General features: G+C 36.8%; 1 protein-coding gene across 3 annotated transcripts in view; it reads right to left on the reverse strand.

The window, feature by feature from the left end:
• LOC138698578 (uncharacterized) overlaps positions 1 to 27,055 on the reverse strand; it is a 215,211-nt gene that overhangs the window by 24,588 nt on the left and 163,568 nt on the right. For 2 of the 3 annotated variants that reach the window (XM_069824602.1, XM_069824603.1), the window contains exons 3-6: positions 24,291 to 24,557; positions 6,323 to 6,473; positions 6,116 to 6,245; positions 3,352 to 3,502 (exon numbers count right to left, since the gene is read on the reverse strand). In XM_069824602.1, the coding sequence (XP_069680703.1) occupies positions 3,352 to 3,502; positions 6,116 to 6,245; positions 6,323 to 6,473; positions 24,291 to 24,557 (699 nt within the window). Of the gene's footprint in view, positions 1 to 3,351; positions 3,503 to 6,115; positions 6,246 to 6,322; positions 6,523 to 24,290; positions 24,558 to 27,055 lie in introns of those variants that run through there. The other variant, XM_069824605.1, reaches the window with a different exon arrangement.

Below are 27,055 nucleotides of genomic sequence, written 5' to 3' on the forward strand. Positions count from 1 at the left end.
TGGAACACTTTCTTCTATACCGTCCATCCATAAAGCACAAAAGAAGTAAATTAAAATCATCAGTACCAGTTGCAGAAGACACAGCCCTGCAGTATATATTGACTACACTCCAACTCTAGCTACTAGCAACAGGCATCTATAATGAACACCGATCAAAATACCCCTCATTTCTCGAGAAAAACAACTGAATAGACTACAGTGGACTATAGTGGACTTTATGTTGTCAGCAAACAGCTGGATACATTAAGAAGATTGATTGATCATTTGTTTTCTTCCATTTTGAGTTCTCATTTTGTGAATAATGGATCGCTTAACAAACGAAGACAAGATTTTCATTAAACATTTGCACCAATATGATAATTTATCTGCCCGTCAAATTGTAAGGAACTACACTCAGCGAGAATGGTCTGTTTTAAGTGTACAACGATTGATTAGCAAGATACGGACATGATATCCCTCCTGAGAGATTATTGTGTGAAAGTTCACATTTCTCAGATTCTCTGATGGTTTCCGCTGGAGTATCAAGCGAGATCTTAATCCTATGGACTATTCTGTATGGAGTCAACTACAAAAAGCAGTTTACTACAAAACAAGAATTCGTAATATTGAACATACTGAAAACGCCTTCTTGATCAAAGACAGATATCCAGTGCTATTGGACAATGGAGAAGACGCCTACAAATGGTTGTGCGGGCAAATGGCGGTCACATAGAGCACCATTTTTAATTATGATTATTTGAAAGAACATTATTATTAATTTTACCATCATTCAGTTTCTGCATTTTGAAGTAATAAATTGTCTTCAAAAACCACATTTTTCGCATCATTGTGTATTGACCTCCATACGATTTTAATTGAGCCTCAAAAATAATAAAATAATTAATAATAATAATAATAATAATAATAATAATAATAATAATAACAAATTTCATAAACATCGTAAATCTCCGGGTTTGGCGATAGTTCAACCTGGCAACTCTATGATTGACTCATTATCAGCTTTCGCTATGTTTTTACTCGAATACATTAAAAAGGAAAAGATAATCTGTGGCATGACAGTCCATAAAGGGCCAAGGCCGATTAGCTGGCTGCTGACCTGACGTCCTCATGCCACAACAGAAGTGAACGATCATCCAACAAGATCGAGGTATAGTGTGGTTAGTACAAAGATCTTCCCAGCCATTAAATATTTCATATCTTAATGCTCATTTGCTAACATAAGATAGTGAAAGTATGTTCAAAACACTGTTCGAGTTTCTAAAGATGGAGACAAAAGGATACTTTCTGAATTGCTGTGATTACCAATGCAGAATGTGAAAAGGATTCTACTGTACTGAACGCAGCAGCTACCAAGAGGTTCTCTTTACATTCATCATTTGTCAAAACTTACAATGATCAGCATATGCAATCCTCTACTCCGCATGTCGAACCCAGTCCCTTACATGAAATTTTTGTTAGAGAAAGACAGTCGAAGTGCAATTTAATAATATTGCTTAATGAGGAAGAAAAATCGCGACAAAATTCAGTTCAAAAGTTATTATAGGTGTGTCACGTTAAAATCTGAATTGGTATGGATCGTCATACAAGATATTGAAGAAGTTGTTTATTACGATAGTTATTGATAACGCCAAAACAAATAATGAGGAATTCCATAATATTTCTACACAATCTTGAGAAAAATCACGTACGCATAGTAATGTATAATAAAATATATATTAATATCACTCAATAAAAGAATTGTATTCCAATGGATACCATCCCATTGTGAAATCCTGGCAAACGAGAATGCGGATGCTTTAGCAAAGAAGGGCAGCACTGCTACTTACAGACCTGTTACTAAATCTACGTATTACTCTGTGAAAAGATTTATTAAATCTACATACTTAGACTTCAACAAACAAAATTTGATAACACAATCTCAAGGGGAAAAAATGGAACTCTCTGCATCATAATCCACAGTTAATTCCCGATTTACCACGAAAATCGTCTGTAGCTGCATTTAGATTGGCAACAGGCCATGATTGTTTGGCCAAACACCTGCATAGAATTGGAATATATCAGTCCCCTAACTGCCCATTGTGCAACTCAAACCAAGAAATGGATTCGGAACACCTCAAAATCTGTGCTTCAGTGGCTGGTCATGATAATATCTTTGAAAAATATTGGAGTGCAAGAGGTCAAATGACTTTATTGTCAAACGCCTGGCATTAGAAAACAACAACAACATAATAAAATATATGGCAGTAATTGCACACTTAAAATTAAAATTCAGTCGAATTGGCTGTCTTAACGGTTGCCGTCTTTAACATTGTTAATATGTGAACGCAGTTTTTAAAATTCTCTTCCTGAAAATAAATGAATTTGTTACGATTTTTTTAAGCCAATGCTACGATTTCATAACAATTTAATTTTCATTTCTAATAATTTTAGTAGCTTGTAGAGAAAGAACTTTCATTACTCGCGTTATAATCGGCACAAGTGCCTTGGAAGGGCTTTGCTGACAAGCACAATAAACCCATGCCCAAGAGGCAGAGGAGTTTTTTTTTCTTTTTTCTTTTTGCTGTTATTTATACTCGCTTTAACATCTTTGGTCATATCGCGAGTTAATCTTTGGTTAAAATCCGAAGGCCTGTGTACTTGTTGAGACTGGTTCTATTGTTGTGAACTATAGTCCCGACGTTATTTCCGGCGTGACTCCGCCTCTTTCTTACGTCTTAGAAAATGAAGGCTCTATAAAGTCTAGGTAGGTAGTATCGTTCGCCATTTTTGTTCTTATGTTGCCGAGCTACCATACGAGGAATCTATTTGCCACACTGTTAAACATTATCATGTCGTAGCTCCTATGATAATAAATCAAACGCACTGTAATTCAGCAAATAATTGAGCGGCAAATAACGTCTTCGTGTGCTTTCTGAGAACGCCAACGAAAGAGCTAAAATGGCGGGCGATTATATTAAGTATTTATCGAGGCTTAAGAAATGAATCAGCGAATCACAAAACGCACACGTTTAAATGTAGCCGACCTGCAACGCGATTGGCTGCAGGAAATTAGAGCGACGGGACTATAGATGGCGACTGTATATTATTACAGATTTGTTATGAATATGATTTCGGTGATGAATGAGGCCAGTGATATTCAGGGATGTTGTGGCCCGAATTTCCTGACATTTGCCTTACGGTTGAGGGAAAACCCTGAAAAACCTCAACCAATTCAACCCGACCGGGAATCGAATCCGGGACCTCTGTGTAAGAGACCAGCATGCTGACCCCTACACCACAGGATGTTGCGGAGAACATCAGCACAACATTTTAAGTTTCTTGTTCATCTCGTCTGTCGTAATGGACACACACCACGGCTCTGGCGAAGTGCTTGGATGCATTGCGAGTTAGGTGGTTGTTCCACAACACCAGGATGCTCAGTCCATTGCCTGCCTGGCCTGGCGTTTGGTCCGTCAGTCCGTCAGAAATGTGGCCCAGGCCCGTGTCTTGAATGTTGTTGTTACTGCAAGACAAACGAGAGAGAATCGACTGTGAGATGGAGTGCACAAAGTAAGAGAAATAAGAGCATGAGGAGAAGGGGATGGGGAAGAGGTAAAGGAAAGCAAAAAAGGAAGACAAAACAGAGGGAAGGGCGAAAAAATAGCAGGATGAAGAAGAAACGAGGAGTCCAAGAAACAAAGGAGGAAATAAGGAGAAAATCAAGAGGTAGAAGGGAAGTAAGAGGAGAGCACGAGGAGAAAGGATAATAAAAGAAAAGGATAAAAAGCAGGAGAGGGAAATAACAGAAGAGGATATAACGACAGCAAGAGCAGTAGGAAGAATAAAAAGGAAAGAAACACGTCAGGAGAACAAACTACAGCAAAATCCCTCATAACCGGCACCCAAATAACCGGCAATATCAAAACAACGGCACTTTTGTATACATTATTTTAATGTACCGAACTACATATGATATTTCCATGCAGATATTCTGCGTCATCATACGATGAAAGAGTAATGGAATGGAGAAAAATTCTCTCCGGCGCCGGGATTTGAACCCGGGTTTTCAGCTCTACGTGCTGATGCTTTATCCACCAAGCCACACCGGATATCCACCCCGGCGTCGGACAGAATCGTCTCAGTTTAAGTTCCAACTCTTGGGTTCCCTCCAGTGGCCGCCCTCTGCACTACGTCTGGATTCGCCCATACGTGCTACATGCCCTGCCCATCTCAAACGTCCGGATTTAATGTTCCTAATTATGTCAGGTGAAGGATACAATGCATATCATATATATTATTATAATGTACTGAAGTACATATGATATTTCCATGCAGATATTCTGCGTCATCATACGATGAAAGAGTAATGGAACGGAGAAAAATTCTCTCTGGCGCCAAAAAAGAATTTTTAATCTGTCACATTGCCGCAATCTGGGCCGTCAGTTTTGCTACATTAGTAAGTTCGCACGAACTTTCATTTTCAATGAATATTTGAACCTAAAAGTGGTGATGTGTTTTAATAAAGAAAATCCACATAGTTTTTATATTTATTTAATTATATTCAGGACGCCAGTATTGCCACATTAGGAAGTCAGCACGAACTTTCGTTTTCAGTGAATATTCCCTTTCGTTTTCAGTCGTGTTTTAATGAAGAAAAACCACACAGTTTATTTAGTTATGTTCGGACCGTCAGTGTTGCCACATTAGGAAGATCGTACGAACTTCAATTTTCAGCGAATATTCGAACCTGAAATTAGTGCATTATTTGTGTTGTGTGATGTGTTTTAATAAGGGAAATCCACAAAGTTTTTATGTTTATTTGGTTATGAGCAAGTGATAGAGAAATATGGTTCACATGGCTGCAGTTTCAACATTTGTCACCATGAAATACGAACTTTTTTCTTTTTTGTATATACCGGTATTTATTCAATTACCCGGCAAAATCTCGTATCCAGAACTAGCCTGGTCCCTTTGGTGCCGGATAAGAGGGATTCTACTGTCATAGCAAGAGTAGTAGAAAGAAGAAAAGATGGCAAGATCAGTAGGAAGAATAAAGATGATTGCAAGAGTAGTAGAAAGAACAAAAGACGATACAGATGAGTAGGAAGAACAAAAGACGAGAGCAAGAAAGCAAGCACAGAAGACGATAGAAAGTTGAATAAGAAAAACAAAAGACAATAGCAAGAGTAGTAGGGGGAACAAAAGACGATTCAGATGAGTAGGAAGAACAAAAGACGAGAGCAAGAAAGCAAGAATAGAAGACGATAGAAAGTTGAGTAAAAAAACAAAAGACAATACCAAGAGTAGTAGGAGGAACAAAAGACGATACAGATGAGTAGGAAGAACAAAAGACGACAGCAAGAAAGCAAGAAAGAAGACGATAGAAAGTTGAGTAAGATAAACAAAAGACAATAGCAAGAGTAGTAGGAGGAACAAAAGACGATACAGATGAGTAGGAAGAACAAAAGACGAGAGAAGGAAAGCAAAAACAAAGACGATAGAAAGTTGAGTAAGAAAAACAAAAGACAATAGCAAGAGTAGTAGGAGGAACAAAAGACGATACAGATTAGTAGGAAGAACAAAAGACGAGAGCAAGAAAGCAAGAACAGAAGACGACAGAAAGTTGAGTAAGAAAAACAAAAGACAATAGCAAGAGTAGTAGGAGGAACAAAAGACAAGAGAAAGAGTAGAAAGAAGATGGTAGAAAGTTGAGTAGGAAAAACAAAAGACGATAGCAGGAGGAGTAGGAGGAACAAAAGACGGGAGCAATAGGAAAAAGATGAAGAAAAGAGGCCAACAAGAGAATAGGAAGAATGAAAGAGGAGGGAAGCAAGTAGACAAAAATAATTAACGACTGACAAAACGAGGAGCAAGAATAAAATAATGAAGAAAGAAAACAGATAAAACGTGGAGAAAGAGAAATAAAAGAAGTAAGAATGCAACAAGATTAGGAGAAGAAATGAAAGTGAACAATTGGGGAGAAGATGGCAGCTTAAGGAGAAAGAAGATCAAAGAAGACGACGAAGTAAAGAAGGGAAAGATGAGAAAAACGGGTGGGGAGGAGAATATCAGATGTCGGAGCAAGAAAAAGGAAAAGAGGACGACAATGGCTACAAACGTCTCGCGCGCCTCTTACCTGATGTCCAGGAGCTGCAGCGTGAAGTTGGTGCGCAGCAGACCGCCGAGCTGAATGGCATCAGTCACGCCGAGGTTGTTGTCTGCGAGGTACAGTTCCCGGAGTCCAGAGTTCAGCTTCAGAGCAGCGGCTGCAACACCACATCATCAGCTCAAGCACAGATCTTGGGAGAAGTCTGAACACTGCCACATCATATGCAGGACTCACCTAGGATGATGATGGGGCGTCCGGTGAGGTTGCAGTTCTCTAGCTTGAGGACCTGCAGCTGGGTGCCGATCCTCAGGGCGCGGCTTAGGATGGGCATGAACTGCTCGTTGAGCGTCACGTTGCGGGCCTCTAGCTGCTCCAGGCTGCGAGTCTGCCAAAACAGACGTCACTGCATTAGACACACCTCGACCAGCATCGTACTGAAATTGCAATAGTAGTTTACTCTCTATACAATCCTCTAAAATCTACTATACTACTCTCTTTCCAGCTAAAGATTGAAGTAAATGTAAATAAATGCACGTGGCATAATGATTCCTGATTGGCTATTGGACGCACAACGCCTCCAAACTCGTGCTTGTCATCTTCTTCCTCATATTAAAGTAGTTCCTTCTAAAATAATAAAATGTATAATATACATGGAATACGAGTGAATTAAACATGCTTATAAGAACACTTTCTTACGATTTAAACAACATGTTTATATTAGTAGTTTCAGACATTGCGTGTTAAATCATTGTAGTGTGTATTATGGCAATGCGCATGCATAATAGGCATTAAATCCCCTCCCAAGGTGACTTGCAGCTTCACAGAGCACATCTGGTATAACACAGTGCGAGATTCAGTATTGTCAACCTCAAATAAATTTCTGTAGAATTAAAGAAATTCTCCACTCTTCAAAGAATAACATTTAATCACGAATCTACAGAAAATGAAAATCCACTATTCCCTGTAGAGAAATAATAAAACATTAACCCTCTGTGAGCAATTTACGGGTTAGTTCAATGAATGTGTTGAAATGTCTGCAATATATCAGACGGTGGCTGCCCTGCGTGCTCACTTGCTGAAAATAATATGCCCTGGTGGCTGCTTTGGTAGCTAGCTTGCGATTGCGAAGTAATACATTTCGGGTTTGTTTATGTCTACTTCAATCTTTAGTTGGAAATAGTTTAGTGGCTTGTGCAGCAAATGCTGCAAACTAAGTTCATTAGACATTCAAATAAAATTTTTTCAGATTTATTTTCAATGAAGAATACCAGTCATTGTGAAAGTTATTTGCTTCCATAACATACTCCTTCTGAATACTTCTTCTTGAACATATCCACCTTCAGTTTTTGAGTTTCAACACGAAAACTCAAGTAACAATGTCAGGACGATCAGTGTATTTTTCATATGGGAATAAAGCAATAGCTATTTCAGGTTATTGTGCATTGTAGGTTAAAGTTAAAAAAAGTCAGGTTTCCTATGCTTTCGAACAATAGACATAGCATTTCGGTATAGCTGCTGCATGTAGAACTTGAAATGTAGAGGGTAAAATCATTTTATCCTGCTCGCTGAACTGCACGCACTGTATTCTTCACCTGACATAATTAGGAACATTAAATCCAGAAAGTTACACAACGCAGAACTGCACGCATCGTATCCTTCACCTGACATAATTAGGAACATTAAATCCAGACGTTTGAGATGGGCAGGGCATGTAGCACGTATGGGCGAATCCAGAAATGCATATAGAGTGTTAGTTGGGAGACCGGAGGGAAAAAGACCTTTAGAGAGACCGAGACGTAGATGGGAGGATAATATTAAAATGGATTTGAGGGAGGTGGGGTATGGTGATGGAGACTGGATTAATCTTGCACAGGATAGGGACCGATGGCGGGCTTATGTGAGGGCGGCAATGAACCTGCGGGTTCCTTAAAAGCCATTTGTAAGTAAGTAAGTATGTCTCTATTGTATTGATTAAGGGTGACTGAGTGGAAGAGTAGGCCTTATGGCCTTAACTCTGCCAGCGAAAATAAAACCGTTAATACAGTTGCTCTAGACTCTAGAGTAACACAACATCCGATATGCACTGGAGAAAGAGAGCGTTATAACATGTGCTCAATATGACAACCGTTCATAAGACAGGCATGAGTAAGTTTCCTCATGGACAACCATACACGTTCCAAAATACCTCACATGTCTTTAATGCCTTCGAAACATTGACAATCCGTTCCCAGAATACGTTAACATTATCAACAGGACTGAAATACTACATTTCAAATATCCTCAAACAAAAAAATCCAGAGGATTTAAGTCCGGGGACCTGGAAGGCCATGGTGTTAGAAAGCCATCGCCGATTCAGCTATTGTGGAAGCTTGTGCGTAAGAACACTTGAACGTTCAAATGAAAGTGAGTCGGTGCTACATCATACATATACCACAGCAGTTGCTTTCCCAAAGAGGCATACCATCCAGAAGATCGCGAAGCTCATGTTGAAAAAATGAAGGTACGCACGACCGCCAGATAATAAATGAGATTGCAATTTACGAGTTGTATTCAGTCGGTTGCCACAGTGATGACATTATCTCGGAAATAGTTGATTTCCTTACCTATGTTTATTAGAACTCTTTGGCTTCTATTCACCTCTGCAGTTTGTACCTACACTTTTGTAACATCCTATATATTTTATACTATGTTAGGTGAGTATAGATGTTCCCATTTATTACAACACTAAAGAATTAACTAAATAACACACACAACCGTAACCACCCGCCATATTGGATACAACTTTGAAACTTTCTAATAGAAAAGAAATGAGATGAAATATGTTAATGACGTAATACAAACATCAAAATTGTGTCGAACATGCGACTTTCACGTTATCCATGCCCATGTAGTTAAATATATTTCTTAAAAGTGAAGTGGAGCACAGTAACAATTTTATGAAAATTTTAATGTGCGACATTTTCTACAAGTATTGCGACACTGTCTTAAAATTGATTTTTCGATTGGTTTTGTCACAAAATTTAGAGTGGACACACGACCACTTTTCCAAGTAAAATTTCAAAGTTGAATCCAATATGGCGGTTTTCAAGATGATCGAGGGTTGCAATAATGAATTGTGTGTGTAACTAGTTGATTAATTGGTATTAGATTTTTCTACAGCATGCGGCACTTAAGGTTTTTGTGACGAAAAAAAATGGAAAAGTGGCCTGATTTTCAGAGAAAAGATAGTTTTGGATGTGGAGAATTCATATAGGACATTGGTTGATTTGAAAATATATTAGAAAATAGCAAAAAATGGAAGGAATTGATCGGTTATTTAACGACGCTGTATCAACTACGAGGTTATTTAGCGTCGATGAGATTGGTGATAGCGAGATGGTATTTGGCGAGATGAGGCCGTGGATTCGCCGTAGGTTATCTGGTATTCACCTTACGGTTGGGGAAAACCTCGGGAAAAAACCCAACCAGGTAATCAGCCCAAGCGGGAATCGAACCCGCGCCCGAGCGCAACTTCAGACCGGCAGGCAAGCGCCTTAACCGACTGAGCCACGCCGGTGGCCAATTGATCGGTGTAGGTTTAAATGTTTATTTAACATTTTAACACGTGAAATAAAGAGTCATTACGCTTAAAAATGAACGCGAAATGCACATTTCACTTCACTTAGTATATGCAAGGCATACCAAAAGCCTAAACTAACCTAACCCATAACTGAATCGTATATGTAATGTCTACGGAAAGCCTAACCCCACTAACCTGTCACAGATTCCCGCACCGTAGAACTTAAAAAAATGCAAGTTGGAAGTTTCAGTGTCGCGTGCTATAGAAAAGCCTTGATGTTATATTATTTTTATTGGGTTATTTTACGACGCTGTATCAACATCTAGGTTATTTAGCGTCTGAATGATATGAAGGTGATAATGCCGGTGAAATGAGTCCTGGGTCCAGCACCGAAAGTTACCCAGCATTTGCTCGTATTGGGTTGAGGGAAAACCCCGGAAAAACTTCAACCAGGTAACTTTCCCCGACCGGGAATCGAACCCGGGCCACCTGGCTTCGCAGCCAGACGCACTGACCGTTACTCCACAGGTGTGGACTTGATGTTACATTAAATGTGAACATACATATTCAACTAACATAACGTCATTGTTCCTGCAATAACTCCTATCTGACATATTTTCGATTTTCAGATTTTTGCTCTATTAAATAACTTAAATAGTGATACAGCAAATAATACAATCTCCTATATGTAATTATATTTTTTTGTTTAAAAAATGTGAGAATTCACAGTCTTCTATGTACGGCTGCCAACGGAAATAGTAATATACGTTACAAGAGCGGTATGTTGACGTTTTCATGGTCGAGGAAAAGATTGAAAAAGCGAAACGTAGTTGAGCTTTTTTAATTTCCGAGAACATGAAAACAAACATATCGCTCGTGTATCGTACATTATTTTGTGCGAAGATCGTTTATTACATACCTGAAAGACGAATTTCTAATTAGTTGCAATTAAATCTCCATCTTGGTTTCTGTTTAATGACGGCAACTTCGGAAAACCGAAATATCTTTCTTCAACATTGTTTATATAAAATGTTTTCTGTGTTTACTATACTCCAGCAGGCCGTGATATACGTCTGTCTTTTTTTTTCCCGCAGTCTATAAATGCGAACTTAAAACAAACGGTAAGGTTATGTAATGATTTATTTTTCATTTTAATATTTTAACAATATTATTTATATAACATATTGCAGTAATAACATCGGCATCTGGAATCTTGTCGATTTTTTCACGGCTTCCTTAATGTTACTTGTATCAGGAATGCAATAAGTTTCGTGGAGTAGTAGACTTTACTTAATTTTTGCAAATATTTAAAAACAATAATTGACATTGCAATTTAGGTGAAATTGCAGTGATAAGTTTCCACTTTATAATTATTACTATGTTAAACGTCTCTAAAAATAATATGTTAAAAGCCTAAAGCAGTAAAATGAATGTCGCGCTTAAGCGGTAAGAAGAGGGAAATTGTTATGTGTGTTACGTTGGGAATACTGAATGTAGTATTTCACACTTACCGTGTATTGGTTCTGTGTGGAAAACAAGCAAATACGTACGATCTCGCACAAAATTTTATATTTTGCACATAGGAGTTATTGCAGGAACAACGACGATACAGTATCAGAGGCATAATATAGGTGGTTCCAGATTTCTGATTCAGCCTGTATAGTAGAAGCCAAATACACTATGAGTCACTGCTTCACAAATTTAGATGAAGTGCAAGCCAACATGTACTCCAAAGCAAATAATAACACATCATACCATATTGTGCCAAATGCCGAGATATTGTTTATCCAAACAGAAGAACCTGACAGGATGTCATGTCATGATTCCGTTGTTTGCCATAAATTACCGCAGAATACTCCGTCACTGTCTGTCTCGCTATATCAATGTTTCTTGAATTGGTGCGCGAGAGAATAAAACGGAAATCTAGTTATTAATTCAATGCGAATTTTTATTTCCATCATGAAGTATTTCATCTATAATTCACGAACATAAACGGTATTTCGGCGTCTTAGGGCAACACTAAGGTGAAATAATGTTGAACAATTAAGAAAATCCACTTTTTTGTTTGTTTTTATGATCGTAATTATGTTTGAGATTGTTTTAAATGATGTAGCCATATAATTAAATGTTGCCAAACATATGGCTCGTCAATCAGTTGAGAGGAATGTGTCTTTTTCCTTTCTAATGCTGTTTTCTCGACTATAAAAGTTAAGCAGTTTATTGAATATAAAAAAGCTCCTTGCACTTCACGCACTACCACAGAAAAATAATATTGCCACAGTCTAGTATATACAGTCACGAAGTTTGAGTTGTGAGGGTGCTAGGAACAATAGACGGTGCCGGTATTATTTCGCATTGTCTGTAATGAGGCGATATTAGCGAACCTAGTGGTTAGCAACTATCTATGGATGCATATTTACTACACATGGAGCTTCGTGACTGTATATTCTAGACTGTGATATTACTAAACGGTTTTCCGTGAATAATACTTGAATACATTACCGTTGTCATAGTAACCCATTCCTTATAGCCATGATTTTTTTTAGTAGGTTATTTTACGACGGTTTATCAACGTCTGAATTAGACGAAGGTGATTATGCCGGTGAAATGAGTCCGGGGTCTAACACCAAAAGTTACCCAGCATTTGCTCATATTGGGTGAGGGAAAACTCCGGAAAAAACCTCAACCAGGTAACTTGCCCCGATCGGGAATCGAACCCGGGCCACCTGGTTTCGCGACTAGACGCGCTAACCGTTACTCCACAGGTGTGGACGCCATGATTTCAAATTACTCATCATTCATAATAAATTTGACATATTATTTCTCCGTTAATTATTCTTTTATATTAATTGTCATACAAAGAAAAGCGTATGAAACACGTTTATAATGTTATGTTCGTTCGGTAAGCTTTTAATAATGTGATAAAGTAGCTAGCATTATAAACTGGTTTCATAATATACGCCTACTATTAAAATAATCTAACAACAATGTAACTTGATACGAAAAATATCATAACTTGAAATAACTTGGGTGGTTTTAAAATAATTTTAAACACTTTTTCTTTAACATTTTCACTGCTCCTAGAAAATTGAAAGTACATTAAAATTTCTTGCTTTTATTTTAACTAAATAAGAGACAATTAGTGGTCTAAAATTAAACAAATAAAGAATATTAACTAGTTTGGAGTATTTTAAAAAGTAGTAGCCGTCTAAATCTTGGATTTAAAATATCGGCATCCTAATCAATTCAAATGAACAAAAAAAGAAAATGTAAATTGATGTTAAAAATACATAATGCAATTAAATAATATTCTGCGACAAGATGTGGTAGCTACCAAAACGATAAAATTTATTGAAAATAAATAATACACATTGAATATTATAAATATGAATAGACATGGTGATTGATGATGTTCAATGAAGATTTTAAAATGATTGATACAATTGTCTGAAGAGTCTTTTCAGGAACCTTTAATTTTCTGAGGATCTCCAATGTAAATTTGGGAATTGTTCCTCGCGCACAAAATATAAATCCAATCACATTCCAATCTTGAATATTAGGTATATTTATTTATTTTAAGGTGATTTAAGGCAATTTTCTTCTAGATTACTAAAAATTATTATAATAAGAAAATGCAAAATATTCTACATAGAATGTTTGTAAATCTATACTAATAATAAATCTGTAGCCGAAATTTTTCTGGTAATTTTCGATTTTCCAAAAATAAATGGTCTTAACATATATAATTAACCACCATGAAACCGAAAATCGCATTTTTGAAATTTTTGTTTGAATGTCTGTCTGTCTGTCTGTCTATGTTTGTTACCTTTTCACGCGATAATGGCTGAACCGATTTATATGAAAATTGGAATATAAATTAAGTTCGTTGTAACTTAGATTTTAGGCTATATGGCATTCAAAATACATTATTTAAAAGGGGGGTTATAAGGGGGCCTGAATTAAATAAATCGAAATATCTCGCTTATTATTGATTTTTTTTAATATTACATAACAAAAGTTTCTTTAAAAATGATTTCCGATAAGTTTTATTCTTTACAAAATTTTGATAGGACTGATATTTAATGAGATAAATGAGTTTTAAAATTAAAATAACGCCATCTAAGAAGGTGCAATGAATCAAGAACAAATGACTTCATCTATAAGGGGCCTTGGACAACAACAATCGAAACAGGGGCCTTGGACATCAACAATAGAAAGCTATTAAACATAGCCTACAGACAATGTTTCTGTATTTGTATGAAGTAATATCAGAAGCTAAATTAACCGATTTGTATAATTAATTATTATTTCACCATTGGAAAGTGTAGTTTCTCTAGGTGGACATAATGCTATAATGTAATTACAGTAACGTCTGAGTAAATCGAGGACAGGTAAGATTAAAATAGCTTCTTATGCACAGAAAATTTGATAGGCTATTTTGTACATTAGTTTTCTGTATTTCTTAAAATAATATTTATGTAGGCCTATACTCATTTTAATCTCATAGAATTAACGAACAACGAGAGTGTATTGATTTAGTATGCAGTAATAGTACGTTAGCTTAGTAATCCATTATTTTATAATTCAAATTTTAACTATGCTCAATTGAATCGTGTTAAAATACATAAAATATATATGCAATAAATGCAATGCAAAAAAAATTGGGTAATGAGCGAAGCAGATTATCTTGCGCTGTTGTAAAAGTTGTTCCCTGGATCAAACGTCCTATTTCAATTATGTAATTACTTTATATTTATTTCCAACAGGTGCAGCGGAGCGCACGGGTACGGCTAGTCTTTAAATAATTTCTAAAGCAACTTTTAAAATAATTTAACTAATGTGAGAAATAAAAAAATCAGTATGTTAATTAACTATTTATATCTAATAAAAAAAAACTTAAAAATTTTAAAACAAGATTTCAACTATTTTATAGTGAATTTTAAAATCACTTTTAAAATAATGAAGCTAATCTTGAGAATTTAGGAGAAAATAATTCTTTCAGTGGATATAGGATATTTTAAAACACCACTTCAAATTAAAATTTGTCATTATTTAAACATGCTGTACCAAATGAGTTGTTACCTAACGTCCCTGAAATTAACTGGTAATAATGAACTGGTATTTTAGTGAGATGAGTCGTAGAAATCGCCATGGGATTATTTGATACTTGACTAACAACTGGGAAAAACACTGGATAAATAATAATATTAATAATACTTTAAGTAACGCATGAGTTAACAAATGGAAAATCCCGTAGATAAAATACCGTACTTATTAAACCTAATATTGTCTAAGAGTAGATAAAGCAATACTTTTTTAAAAATCATATTAAAAAATCAACCCAAGAAGGATTGAAAACAAAGCTTCGAGGAAGGAAATTAGGCATAATAAAAGTACCATTTTAAAAAACGTGTGCAGCTGAAATAATACGTATAAATGAATTCAAACATGAGTGGAGAGGAATAACAATAAAAAACAAACAAATTTTGGAAAATTTACTCAGATTTTGCGGGGAATCTCAATCGCAGCATGAATTTACAAGGTTTTTGACGAATATGTAGTTGCAGTTCAGAAAAGACTGTATTCAGCTTGCATCTGACCATGGAGAGAACGTACAGCAAGAAGTAATAATTACAACGTATATGCTGGACTGCTTTGATCTGGTCAGTTCACAGAAACACTTCATCACAACCTATTCACTGCCTGCTTCAAGAGAGCAGCCCATGATTGAAGAGAGTGTGCAGTTGAAATAAACGACCTCACTTCTTATGGTGTGAAGTCTTACTTGTAAAGGAATTAGTAATAATTCCATCAACAGACATGAAAAGCAAAGAGGAGTCAAAGCCTATATAAACAAAAAATGGATAAATCAGAAATAATAATAATAATAATAATAATAATAATAATAATAATAATAATAATAATAATAATCTATCACGATGTAGGCCACAGTCAGTATCAACTTGTAAATGAAAGATGGAAATATACGTGGTACAGTCATTAAGTTCTAATACTGAGCGCATAGTGGCGTTGTGGTGCACTATAGCGCATAGGAGGCGCCATGGTATGATACCTTGTCAGTTAGTCTCTCGACCCAACAAGAGACAGTTGAGTGCATGCACTGTAAGCAGAACTACGGTCTTTGTTGTGACGGTGATTTGAATGCGCGCGTCGGAACTCGAGTACGTTGCAGTTTGAGCAACGGGCAAACGTCACGTTCTGTCAGAAATTAGGCGAAACTGCTATAACCGATCATAACTGGAGACGAAACATGGTGTTTCCTTTACGATCCGCAACTGAAGCGACAATCCGCCACCTGGAAAACGCCATTATTTCCACGACAGAAAAATCCGCAACAAGACAGGTCAAAAGGCAAGGTGATGCTTTAACAGTTTTTTTAATTCAAATGGAATTGTTCACATAGAATTCATCCCACAAGGTGCAACTGTAGACAAGATCCTCTACAAAGAGATTCTTGGCCGTTTAAGCAATTCAATTCGTCGTAAGCGTCCTGAGCTTTGGCATAGGAAGAATTGGCTGTTGCTACACGACAACGCCCCTGCTCATCGCTCCATCCTTGTCCAAGAGGAACTTGCAAGGCAACAGGTCGCTGTTTTGCTACACCCTCCGTACTCACCTGATCTCGCACCATGCGATTTTTTTCTCTTTCCCCTCATGAAATCAATCCTACGAGGGCGTAATTTTTATGCGGCCGAAAAGGTCATGACTGCCACAAGAGAAGCCGTACGGCATCTTCCTGCCTACATCTTTCAGCGGTGCTTCCAGCAGCTACACCAACGTTGGCAGACGTGCATAGCGGCCAACGGCGACTATATTGAGGGAGGATGTCGATCTGTTTAAGTGTGCGCCGTATCACGCGGCATCTTCTGAGACATCCAGATTCTTGTGGGTGCCTACCATTCAGGCGTCAGTGTCAGAACTTAATGACTGTACCACGTATGAATGCTCCCTGACAGATTGGTTTGTTGTTTAAAAATCATTTTTAAATCTCTTTTTTCCATTCAATTACATGCTATGTTTGCCACGTCTCTCTTTGCAACTTGCATGCAAATGGCTTTTAAGGAACCCGAAGGTTCACTGCCGCCCTCACATAAGCCCGCCATCGGTCCCTATCCTGTGCAAGATTAATCCAGTCTCTATCATCATATCCCACCTCCCTCGAATACATTTTAATATCCTCCCATCTACGTCTCGGCCTCCCCAAAGGTCTTTTTCCCTCCGGTCTACGTCTCTCTTTACTCGTCCTTTTTAACGGTTTACTTAACATACATACACATAATAATTTCTAATCGATTTCAGTAGGCTCCATTTCAAAGCATACTTCAACTGTTCTTAGATTTGTACAGTAAACCCTCGATTTAACGGACATCGGTTCAATCGACTTTAGATATAACGGACAATTTTTATTGCATCTTTATTATATTTAGAAATTATTATTGATACAAGAGATTCAGAGGAAATGGAATTTCCGGAAGTACACTAATCGATCATCAAAAGCTGCTTCCGCATCCTGTAATCGATATTTCTCCATGATCGAAGCACTACCGCCTGCTAGATCACAGTTGTCATTCTATGTTCTTTGGTCATACTGTAAAAATTCGACTGAGATTTGTGATAAAGTGTAAGTATCACTTATGTTATAACGTATCACGCGAAAGTTTCCATTTGTATGTCCAGTAGGATTAAAAAGCAGGACAATGTACAATTTTCTACAATGCTTGGCCGGATGCAGGAGACACACACACACACACTTAAAAAGCAGGACATGTCCGGAAAAATCCGGACGTCTGATAACCCTAGCCATAGAGAAAACACAAAAATATTGGTGTTATTACAGTCTAGTATAGCCTATACAGTCACGAAGCTTGAGTTTATGAGGGTACTAGAAACAATAGACTGTGCAGGTACTATTTCGCATTGTCTGTAATGAGGCGTTAGTAGCGATCCTAGTGGTTAGCAACTAATCTATGGATGCGTATTTACTACGTATTGAGCTCGTTTCATGCTGCTGTATCCTCTTTTCGAAAGTCGCATCTCTCTTAAAGTCAAAGTTTTATTATACACTTGTCTGATCCATTCATATATGTTATATGCTTGTGAAATTTGGTCAAATACTCATGTACGTCATATTAAAAGACTGGATGGAACACAAAGTTCTGTATGTAGGACAATCACGGGAGCAGACTATGATATCAGTAACTCTCAACTATATGAGTCACTAAATATAATGTTATTTAGTGATTATATTCAAAATGCCACAACCAAATTTATAAAATCTCTGAGAACACATCCAAATCCATTGCTTAATAGTTCAGCAATTTCTCGTGTTTAATGAATGAGTGATTTCTTGTAAAACACTTCACTTTTGGTGAAAGTGTTTGAATGTAAATTGTATTTTTTATACTGAATCACGTACTATGTTACATACATCTTGTAAAAGGCATGCGCCCATTTTGCGACCTGGTACTTAAATAAATATACATTTCTGGAGAAACTGAATATACTAGACTGTGGTGTTACCAAGCGATTGAGAAATTAAGTAAAACAAAAATCACAGATATGTTTTTTTTAACAATACAGAATAATATTTTTGTGCATATTTCTTACTTTTTGTGAAAGAGATGGTATATTTCGTGGCTAATGACATATTTCGCACAACGATCCAAATTTCGCATTATTTCGCGAGTTTATTTCGCTCTACTTCGGTATTTTAGGTAGCTAGAAGGGCAAAGAAACTGTCCAAAATTTCGCGCTTACCGCTATACCAAAAATTACAGTCCCTTGATTACAGACGATGCACGAAGGCGCCACAAGATGCCACCAGCTGCATTATTGCTTCTGATAAATGAGTCACTGCTGACTATTAACAACTTGTTTCAGAAGTCCATAATTGCACCATTACCCATACTTACATCTCCCCCTGAAATGAACGCAAATAGCAGTGGTAATGTATGGATGGCACTGACAGTAATTCCCACGTTACGGCTCGTAATAGCATGCCCACTTCTACAGTAGCAATCAATGGAGAAAAAGAAACATTCAGATCTCGACACAAAAACTTGTTTCAAGAATTCAAATATAAGTAATTTGGCCTCCAGTATGTATGTCAGTGAGCTTTGAAAGATATGGCTTGAAATTAAATGCAATGTACGAGCGACTTTCACAGTAAGTATTTGGAATTTCCAAGCAATTCATTTTTATAAAATGCAATAAAGTTTCACTTTCAGCTCGATTTTTACACGTTCTCTTCTACTTTCATGCCACTGTAACAATTTACGATTAGGCTACGTTTTTCCTTTACTGAGGCGTCAGAATACAGTCAGTAAACATTATGAAGTATCGTACATTATAATGCCATTACTATAAAATCCTAAAAGGGAACCGGGTCAAGGGCACACGCCCGAAAATGTCAAGAACAATTTCAGCTAAAAAATAATAAAATTTAATTCATGTTGAATCTTTCGTACACTACTTTTAACACTTGAATATAAATAATTGATCAAATGGAGATCTTACTCGTGTGAATTATGTAAGCATGTGCGGCTTACAGCTGTTTCGGTGCTACATGACACCATTCTCAGAACCTTCTGTGTCTCGGCGCCGTCTTAACTTCGCTGCCTGTTGTGTGGGTGCGTTCATATGATGAAGAGTTGTGTCAAATAGTATGTGTGTTCTGAAATTGATCTGTGTGTTGAGAATTTGATTAGGGTGTGTTTTAATGTGTCTGTATATCTCATATTGTTCTAATGTGCTGAGTTTTTGGTTTTTGGGTTGTATGTGTAGGATTTCCATGTCTGTATTTATGTTATTGTATGCGTGGTTAGCATTAGTTATGTGTTCGGCATATATAGATGTATTGTGTCCTCTGGTTATTGCTTTAATGTGTTCTTTGTATCTAGTTTGGAATGATCTGCCTGTCTGTCCAATGACAGAACACACACACTATTTGACACAACTCTTCATCATATGAACGCATCCGCACAACAGGTAGCGAAGTTAAGATGGCGCCGAGACAAGAAGGCTCTGAGGATGGTGTCAAGTAGCACCGAAACAGCTGTAAGCCGCACATGCTTACCAGTGGCGGCTGATTGACTGAGGCAAGTGAGGCCGGGCCTCAGTCACTTGGCTTAACTAAAATCAAATTTTGTGTTTTTATATAATGTATTAGTTATTTGAATGAAGCATCGGTGTAGAAGCATTTGAAAACTTTGTGATGTATATAGACCTGTTTTGCAGTAAAATTTGTTCCTGAGGCCAGGATCGCTCGTGCCGGGTCTGGCTTCAGCATTTCCAGTCTTTTCGCGGGCTTTGAGTTTGCGCTTAAAACGTTGTAGCTGAGGCACAATTCGTCAGGCCTCGTGGCCTGGTCAGGTTTCACTTCTCCCATCCATGGGCCGGCCTCAAGGGTAGAGTGGGATGGGAATAGCAATGGTGACTTGTGTTCCTAAATAGGTCATAAATAACAAAATTCCAGCTCTTTGGCAGGCAGAGACCCACTCTATTCTCTCTCCTTATGTCTTAGTTTATGACTTAAGCGAGGGTGTTGTAGGCTACTATTGCACTTCGTAGTACAGTAGTGAATGTGGGCCAATGTTGTTATGTGTTTCGGGAAAATATAAACAGAAACAAATGAGAGAAATAATGCTGGTGCAATTAATTCATTGTTAGTGTCCTTTTTTCGAGAAGAAATAATACTGAAAGAAAGGAAGTTTTAAATAAAGAGAGACACTATCGAGATACCTACGACAACTCTGACAATTTTTCTGACAGATAATCTTAAAACGCGAGTTTCTATTGCATCCTGGTATGGGCAACATAAATTGTTAATTGGTAATGTGGTACAAAATTAACTTCTCTTGGCCTTGTTTGTTGCTGTCAAAAAAAATAAAAAAATAAAAAGAAAAGAAAGACAGGGTAATTTCAACACATAATATGGGTTGCTTCATCACACTGAAACAATCACTGAAACTCGGAGCATAACAGCTTATTTGGTGAGTGAAATTATTTTTCATTAATAGTAGTAATAATAATAATAATAATAATAATAATAATAATAATAATAATAATAATAATAATAATATAGTACTAATGATATTAATAATATAATAACAATAATAATTAATATCATAAACAAACATTTCCTATCGGAAGCACTTAAACTACTTGCATCTGGCCTCACCGAGGATTTCGATCACCGGCCGCTACTGATGCTTACATAATTAACACGAGTAAGATCGCATTTAATAAAAAAATTAATTATAATTTATACTTAAATAATCCATAACTTTCGGTACAACCACCTCTGTACATGCTTCTAAATTAAATCTTTATTTTACACTAACTTGTCTATTGATACAAATTTCCATCCAATAATTTGTATTTAGGTCATAAAATTAATTTAACGGACGTTTTCGACTTTACTAGATTGGTAACTCTACTTGGGAATATTCATTACTATTTTAACATTCACATTGGCGACCTTCACACTTTATGACCAATTGAGGATGATGTATTAACAAGCAATCATAACGAACATTTTTCCAAGCCTTCTTAATCTCTTTGTGATCGCAATAACATTTTCTTTCAACTAGAAAATTGCTTACCAATTAACTCTTTGAAGGACAAATGTTACAAGCGACAATACTTACCGAAAACCGATGTTATTAATGACACACACTTCATCATCATATTACGCTGCTATTGCTACAGTCATTACATTAAGTAATGAGTTGTCAAATTACCCACAATCACTTTCTTACATATTCCTTTCTTTTATAGAACGAATTCACACTGGTAGGATTCTCTATCTCTTCTGATCTTTACACTAGGGTACCAAAATAATACAAAATAGAGATTGCTTCAAACCTCCAAAAACAATACCACCCCAACCTTTGAACCGACTTGTTCATGCGGCCGGGAAGTGAGTGAAACTTAACAAATCTCATGTAACTTCAAAATAATTCCAAAGTAGTAACAACCATGACTCTAACCTAAGATAAAATTATTGGGGATCATCAGTGCGGTATTAGGCGTAATAGATCGACTATTGATCAGATTTTTTGTATTCGACAGATAATGGAGAAAAAATGGGAGTATAAGGGTACAGTACATCAGTTATTCATAGATTTCAAAAAGGCATATGACTCGGTTAAGAGAGAAGTATTATATGATATTATTATTGAATTTGGTATTCCCAAGGAACTAGTTCGATTAATTAAAATGTGTCTCAGTGAAACGTACAGCAGAGTTCGTATAGGCCAGTTTCTATCTGATGCTTTTCCAATTCACTGCGGGCTAAAGCAAGGAGATGCACTATCACCTTTACTTTTTAACTTCGCTCTAGAATATGCCATTAGGAAAGTTCAGGATAACAGACAGGGTTTGGAATTGAACGGGCTACATCAGCTTCTTGTCTATACGGATGACGTGAATATGTTAGGAGAAAATCCACAAACGATTGGGGAAAACACGGAAATTTTACTTGAAGCAAGTAAAACGATAGGTTTGGAAGTAAATCCCGAAAATACAAAGTGTCAACTGAGCTAAACAGACACGATGATTAATTACGTTTTAATATTCCTCTTAAGTTTACAAAAGTGAAATGTGAAATTATTTTAATCACATTAGTCCCGTGGACACTCTAAATAATCCCTGAAACTTCAAATAAATGAAAATACACGTTTAAAATGAAAAAAGTATATATTAAAATTATCATAATTTGTTATTTATCCAACGCCTTAGATACCATTCTTCACTAATCATGGCCTCCTACATCATGACCTACCTAGTACACGTATCGATTCTAAAATCCATGCCATGATATGTGATTATATGAGGACTTATTTTCAACATATTTTCTTTTATAAAACATAATTTTTTCGTTATGGTCATGGATGCCTCGTGCTTAAATCTTTCCACTCGCGCAATAAAGATGCACTTACCTCACAAGTACCATAAATAACTATGAAACCTAAGTTAGAAAATTATCTTATGACGAGTTGCCAAACTAACTTACTGTTACAAGTGTTGTATGTTTCCACGTTACATTTAGATATTCTAGTGATTTTTTAAAATCTTTTGTTTACATCATGTTTCCTTATATTGCTTATCGTGTTACTTATTATTATTTTTTTTCCTTTCTCTGCGACTGAAATTTTAAATCAGCTATACAAAAAGAAGATTTTATAGTTCAATCATAATATCGATGTTATAAACCTGACAAATCCTGTAAATAATGACTATTCATAATATCTCTTTAAATTTGTTAGAATGGCACCATTTATAATCAAATTCTTCCCACAATTCCCATTGGAACATATACTTGTTTTTTTGAAAGATTGGGCATGACAGGAGCGTTGCGATCGGAAAAACAACTGAATGTCACATAGCGTGGTAGGCCTGTTGCTATGGTAACAACGGTTGAGTTGCCAAACTTACTGTTCCCACGTGGCGAGTGCTTAATAGCTCTCTTGGCGACACAATGTGCACACAATGTTAGCATTGGTACGTTTCGTGTTTGATTCTCTGTCGATTTTTTTATTGTTTTCTTACCTTCGCGTCAATTGTCAATGAATGTTTTAACGTCAGCCATCTTAACGTCAATTGCTAGCTTCCATCAGCTGGCAGCATGGTAGTCTATATTGACAACACAGCACTGTAGTTCCAAGCTCGACCGCTTAACTATCATGTCCCATCTTTAAAAAAAAGAAGTATAGGCCTATCTACCACGGAAATTTTACTTGAAGCAAGTAAAGCGATCGGTTTGGAAGTAAATCCCGAAAAGACAAAGTATATGAATATGTCTCGTGACCAGAATATTGTACGAAATGGAAATATAAAAAGTGGAGATTTATCCTTCGAAGAGGTGGAAAAATTCAAATATCTTGGAGCAACAGTAACAAATATAAATTACATTCGGAAGGAAATTAAACGCAGAATAAATGTGGGAAATGCGTGTTATTATTCGGCTGAGAAGCTGTTATCATCCAGTCTGCTGTCCAAAAATCTGAAAGTTAGAATTTATAAAACAGTTATATTACCGGTTCTTCTGTATGGTTGTGAAACTTGGACTCTCACTCTGAGAGAGGAATATAGGTTAAGGGTGTTTGAGAATAAGGTGCTTAGGAAAATATTTGGGGCTAAGCGGGATGAAGTTACAGGAGAATGGAGAAAGTTACACAACACAGAACTGCACGCATTGTATTCTTCATCTGACATAATTAGGAACTTAAAATCCAGACGTTTGAGATGGGTAGGGCATGTAGCACGTATGGGCAAATCAAGAAATCCATATAGAGTGTTAGTTGGGAGACCGGAGGGAAAAAGACCTTTAGGGAGGCCGAGACGTAGATGGGAGGATAATATTAAAATGGATTTGAGGGAGGTGGGATATGATGATAGAGACTGGATTAATCTTGCACAGGATAGGGACCGATGGCGGGCTTATGTGAGGGCGGCAATGAACCTTCGGGTTCCTTAAAAGCCATTTGTAAGTAAGTATAGCTACCACACTCCCACCCTATGCGGCAAAGTAAGGAACTTCTATGAGGACACAACTTCAACCATTAAGAGTGAAACAGCCTCCCCATTCCCGATGCTGATGATGAGTAGAACTTGACTGACCTTCTTGATCATGCGCGAGCAGGCCTGCCAACCCCGCACGCCGATGTTCTTGTTGCCCGAGATGTTGAGGTGCGTGGCTGACTCGTAGTACTCCACCATGTCGAAGAGTGCAACGGAGCCTTCGTCGTCCAGTGAGGTGGCCTCCAGGTTGAGGTTCTTGAACTGCACGCGCTTTAGAACCTCCTCCAGTGTCTCGCAGTGCGCCGAGCCTAGAGTCTCGCCCCTCAGGTCCAGGCACTCGTTGCGCACCGCGTCCATGTCCAGACTCTGTGCACACATGAAAGTACATTACAGTATCAGACAGCTGTTCCTCAGGTGCTAGACTTAACGTAACAAGTGTACGAGGAAAAGAAAAATGAGGAAATAGAGAAAAGACGAAAAAATGTGCGAAAAAGGAAGTTCAAGAAGAATAAGAAAAGGAAAAGGCAGTGGAAGAAGAAAAAGGGAAAGGGTAAAAAAAAGGGTAAAGGTATCCCCATAACATGCCATGAAGACATTTGGGGGGCACGGAGGTAGAGCCCCATGCTTTCCATAACCTCGGCACTAGAATGAGGTGGTGTGGTCGGGAATCGTGTAGGACTATTTTCAAAAAACTACAAATAATGCCCATAGCTTGTCAGTATATTTTTTCATTAATAGTCTTCCTCGTATGTAATCATGAAAACTTTGTAACTAATTCAACAGTTCATAGCATAAATACACGTAAAAAACGACTTTCATACTCCATCGGCAAGTCTATCGTGCTATCAAAAAGGAGTGCGTTATATGGCAGTAAAAGTTTTTAATAGCCTCCCTATCGATATAAAAAGTGAAACTCAAAACATAAAATTATTTAGGGCCAAATTAAAGAAGTACCTAATTTCTCACGCTTTCTATTCTGTAGGTGAATTCATGACATTCAATAACACTTCATGAAATTGATACTAAAACTTTGTGTTGTACTAGTAGACTATATTGTAAATCTCGTCTGTATATATTTCATCTAAACTGTGACTATAAATTAAGATTTTATAATAGTATTAAGTTTTTTGACTTGTTCCATATTCTAGCTGTAAGCATGTATGAATACCATGGAATGTTAATAAATACAATACAATACAATACCACGCTCTGACCGCCTTTTACCCCCGGGAAAGACCCGGTACTCAGTTTTATAGGAGGCTGAGTGAACCTCATGAAATTAAGACATTGAGGTAGACGAAATGAAAACAGATAAAGAGAAAGGATGATGAGTTAAAAGAAAATGAATGTATAGGGGAAAGAAAAATAAATGGAACCGACAGGGAAAAAAGAAAAGGATAATTAAGTGAAAGGATAAAGTGGATAGATGTAATGCAGAAAACGAGAAAAGATAAGTAAAGAGGAAACAGAGATGGGGGAAGTCAAGGAAGAAAAAGGAGAGGAAGTCGAGTGAAAAAAAAAAACAAAAATAAAGAGAAGACAAAGAGACAGAACCAGGAGAACATCAAGGAAAAAAGTAAGATGAGAAGGCGACGAAGGGAAAGAATTTGAAGACGACGGAGAGAACTAGGAAGAATAGATGAAACAGAACTAGGAATGGGAGAAAAAGAATATTAAATAGAATTAAGAGGTGTGGAAGGAATAGAAGGTGAAATAGATCCACGAAGAATGAAAGGAATAGAACTAGAAGAAGTTAAACAACTAGGAGAAGTAGAAAAAATACAAAATGAAATGGAACTAAGAGAATAAGTTACAGAACTAGGAGTGGAGAAATAGAAGATTAAATTATACTAGAAAGAGTAGAAGGAGTAGAAGATTAAACAGAACTAGGAAAAGAAGTTACAGAACTGGAAGAGTGGAAGGAATAGGACTAGAAGAAGGAGAAGTTATAGAACTAGGAGTGGAATAGAAGATTAAGTACAACTAGGAGGAGTGGAAAGAGTACAAGATGAAATAGAACTAAGAGAAGAAGTTATAGACCTAAGAGTGGAAGGAACAGAATTAGGAAAAGAAGAAGTTACAGAACTAGGAGGAATGTAAGGAATAGAAAAAAATATGTTTTATTTAACGACGCTCGCAACTGCAGCAAGGAATAGAAAATTAAGTAGAAATAGAAGGAGTGGAAGGAGTACAAGATGAAATAGAACTAGCAGAAGAAGAAGTTACTGAACTAGGAGGAGTGGAAGGAATAGAACTAGGAGAAGTTATGAAATTAGGAGTGGAAGGAATAGAACTTGGATAAAAAGTTACAGAATTGGAAGGAATGGAAGAAATAGAAAATTAAGTAGAACTAGGAGGAGTCGAAAGAGTACAAGATGAAATAGAACTAGCAGAAGAAGAAGTTATTGAACTAGGAGGAGTGGAAGGAATAGAACTAGGAGAAGTTATAAAATTAGGAGTGGAAGGAATAGAACTTGGAGAAAAAGTTACAGAACTGGGAGGAATGGAAGAAATAGAAAATTAAGTAGAACTAGGAGGAGTCGAAGGAGTACAAGATGAAATAGAACTAGCAGAAGAAGTTATAGAACTAGGAGAAGAAGTTATCGAACTAGGAGTGGAGTGAATATAAGATTAAGTATAACTAAATGTAGTGGAAGCAGTATAAGAGATGAAACAAAACTGAAAGTTCTAGAACTAGGAGAAGTGAAAGAAATAGAACTAGAATTTATTATATAACTAGGAGGAGTGAAAGATTTTTATTTTATTTCTTATTTTATTTGGTTATTTAACGACGCTGTATCAACTACAGGTTATTTAGAGTCGATGGGATTGGTGATAGCGAGATGATATTTGGCGAGATGAGG

This window comes from Periplaneta americana, chromosome 4 (genome assembly GCF_040183065.1).
Source record: "Periplaneta americana isolate PAMFEO1 chromosome 4, P.americana_PAMFEO1_priV1, whole genome shotgun sequence".
NCBI classification, from domain to species: domain Eukaryota; kingdom Metazoa; phylum Arthropoda; class Insecta; order Blattodea; family Blattidae; genus Periplaneta; species Periplaneta americana.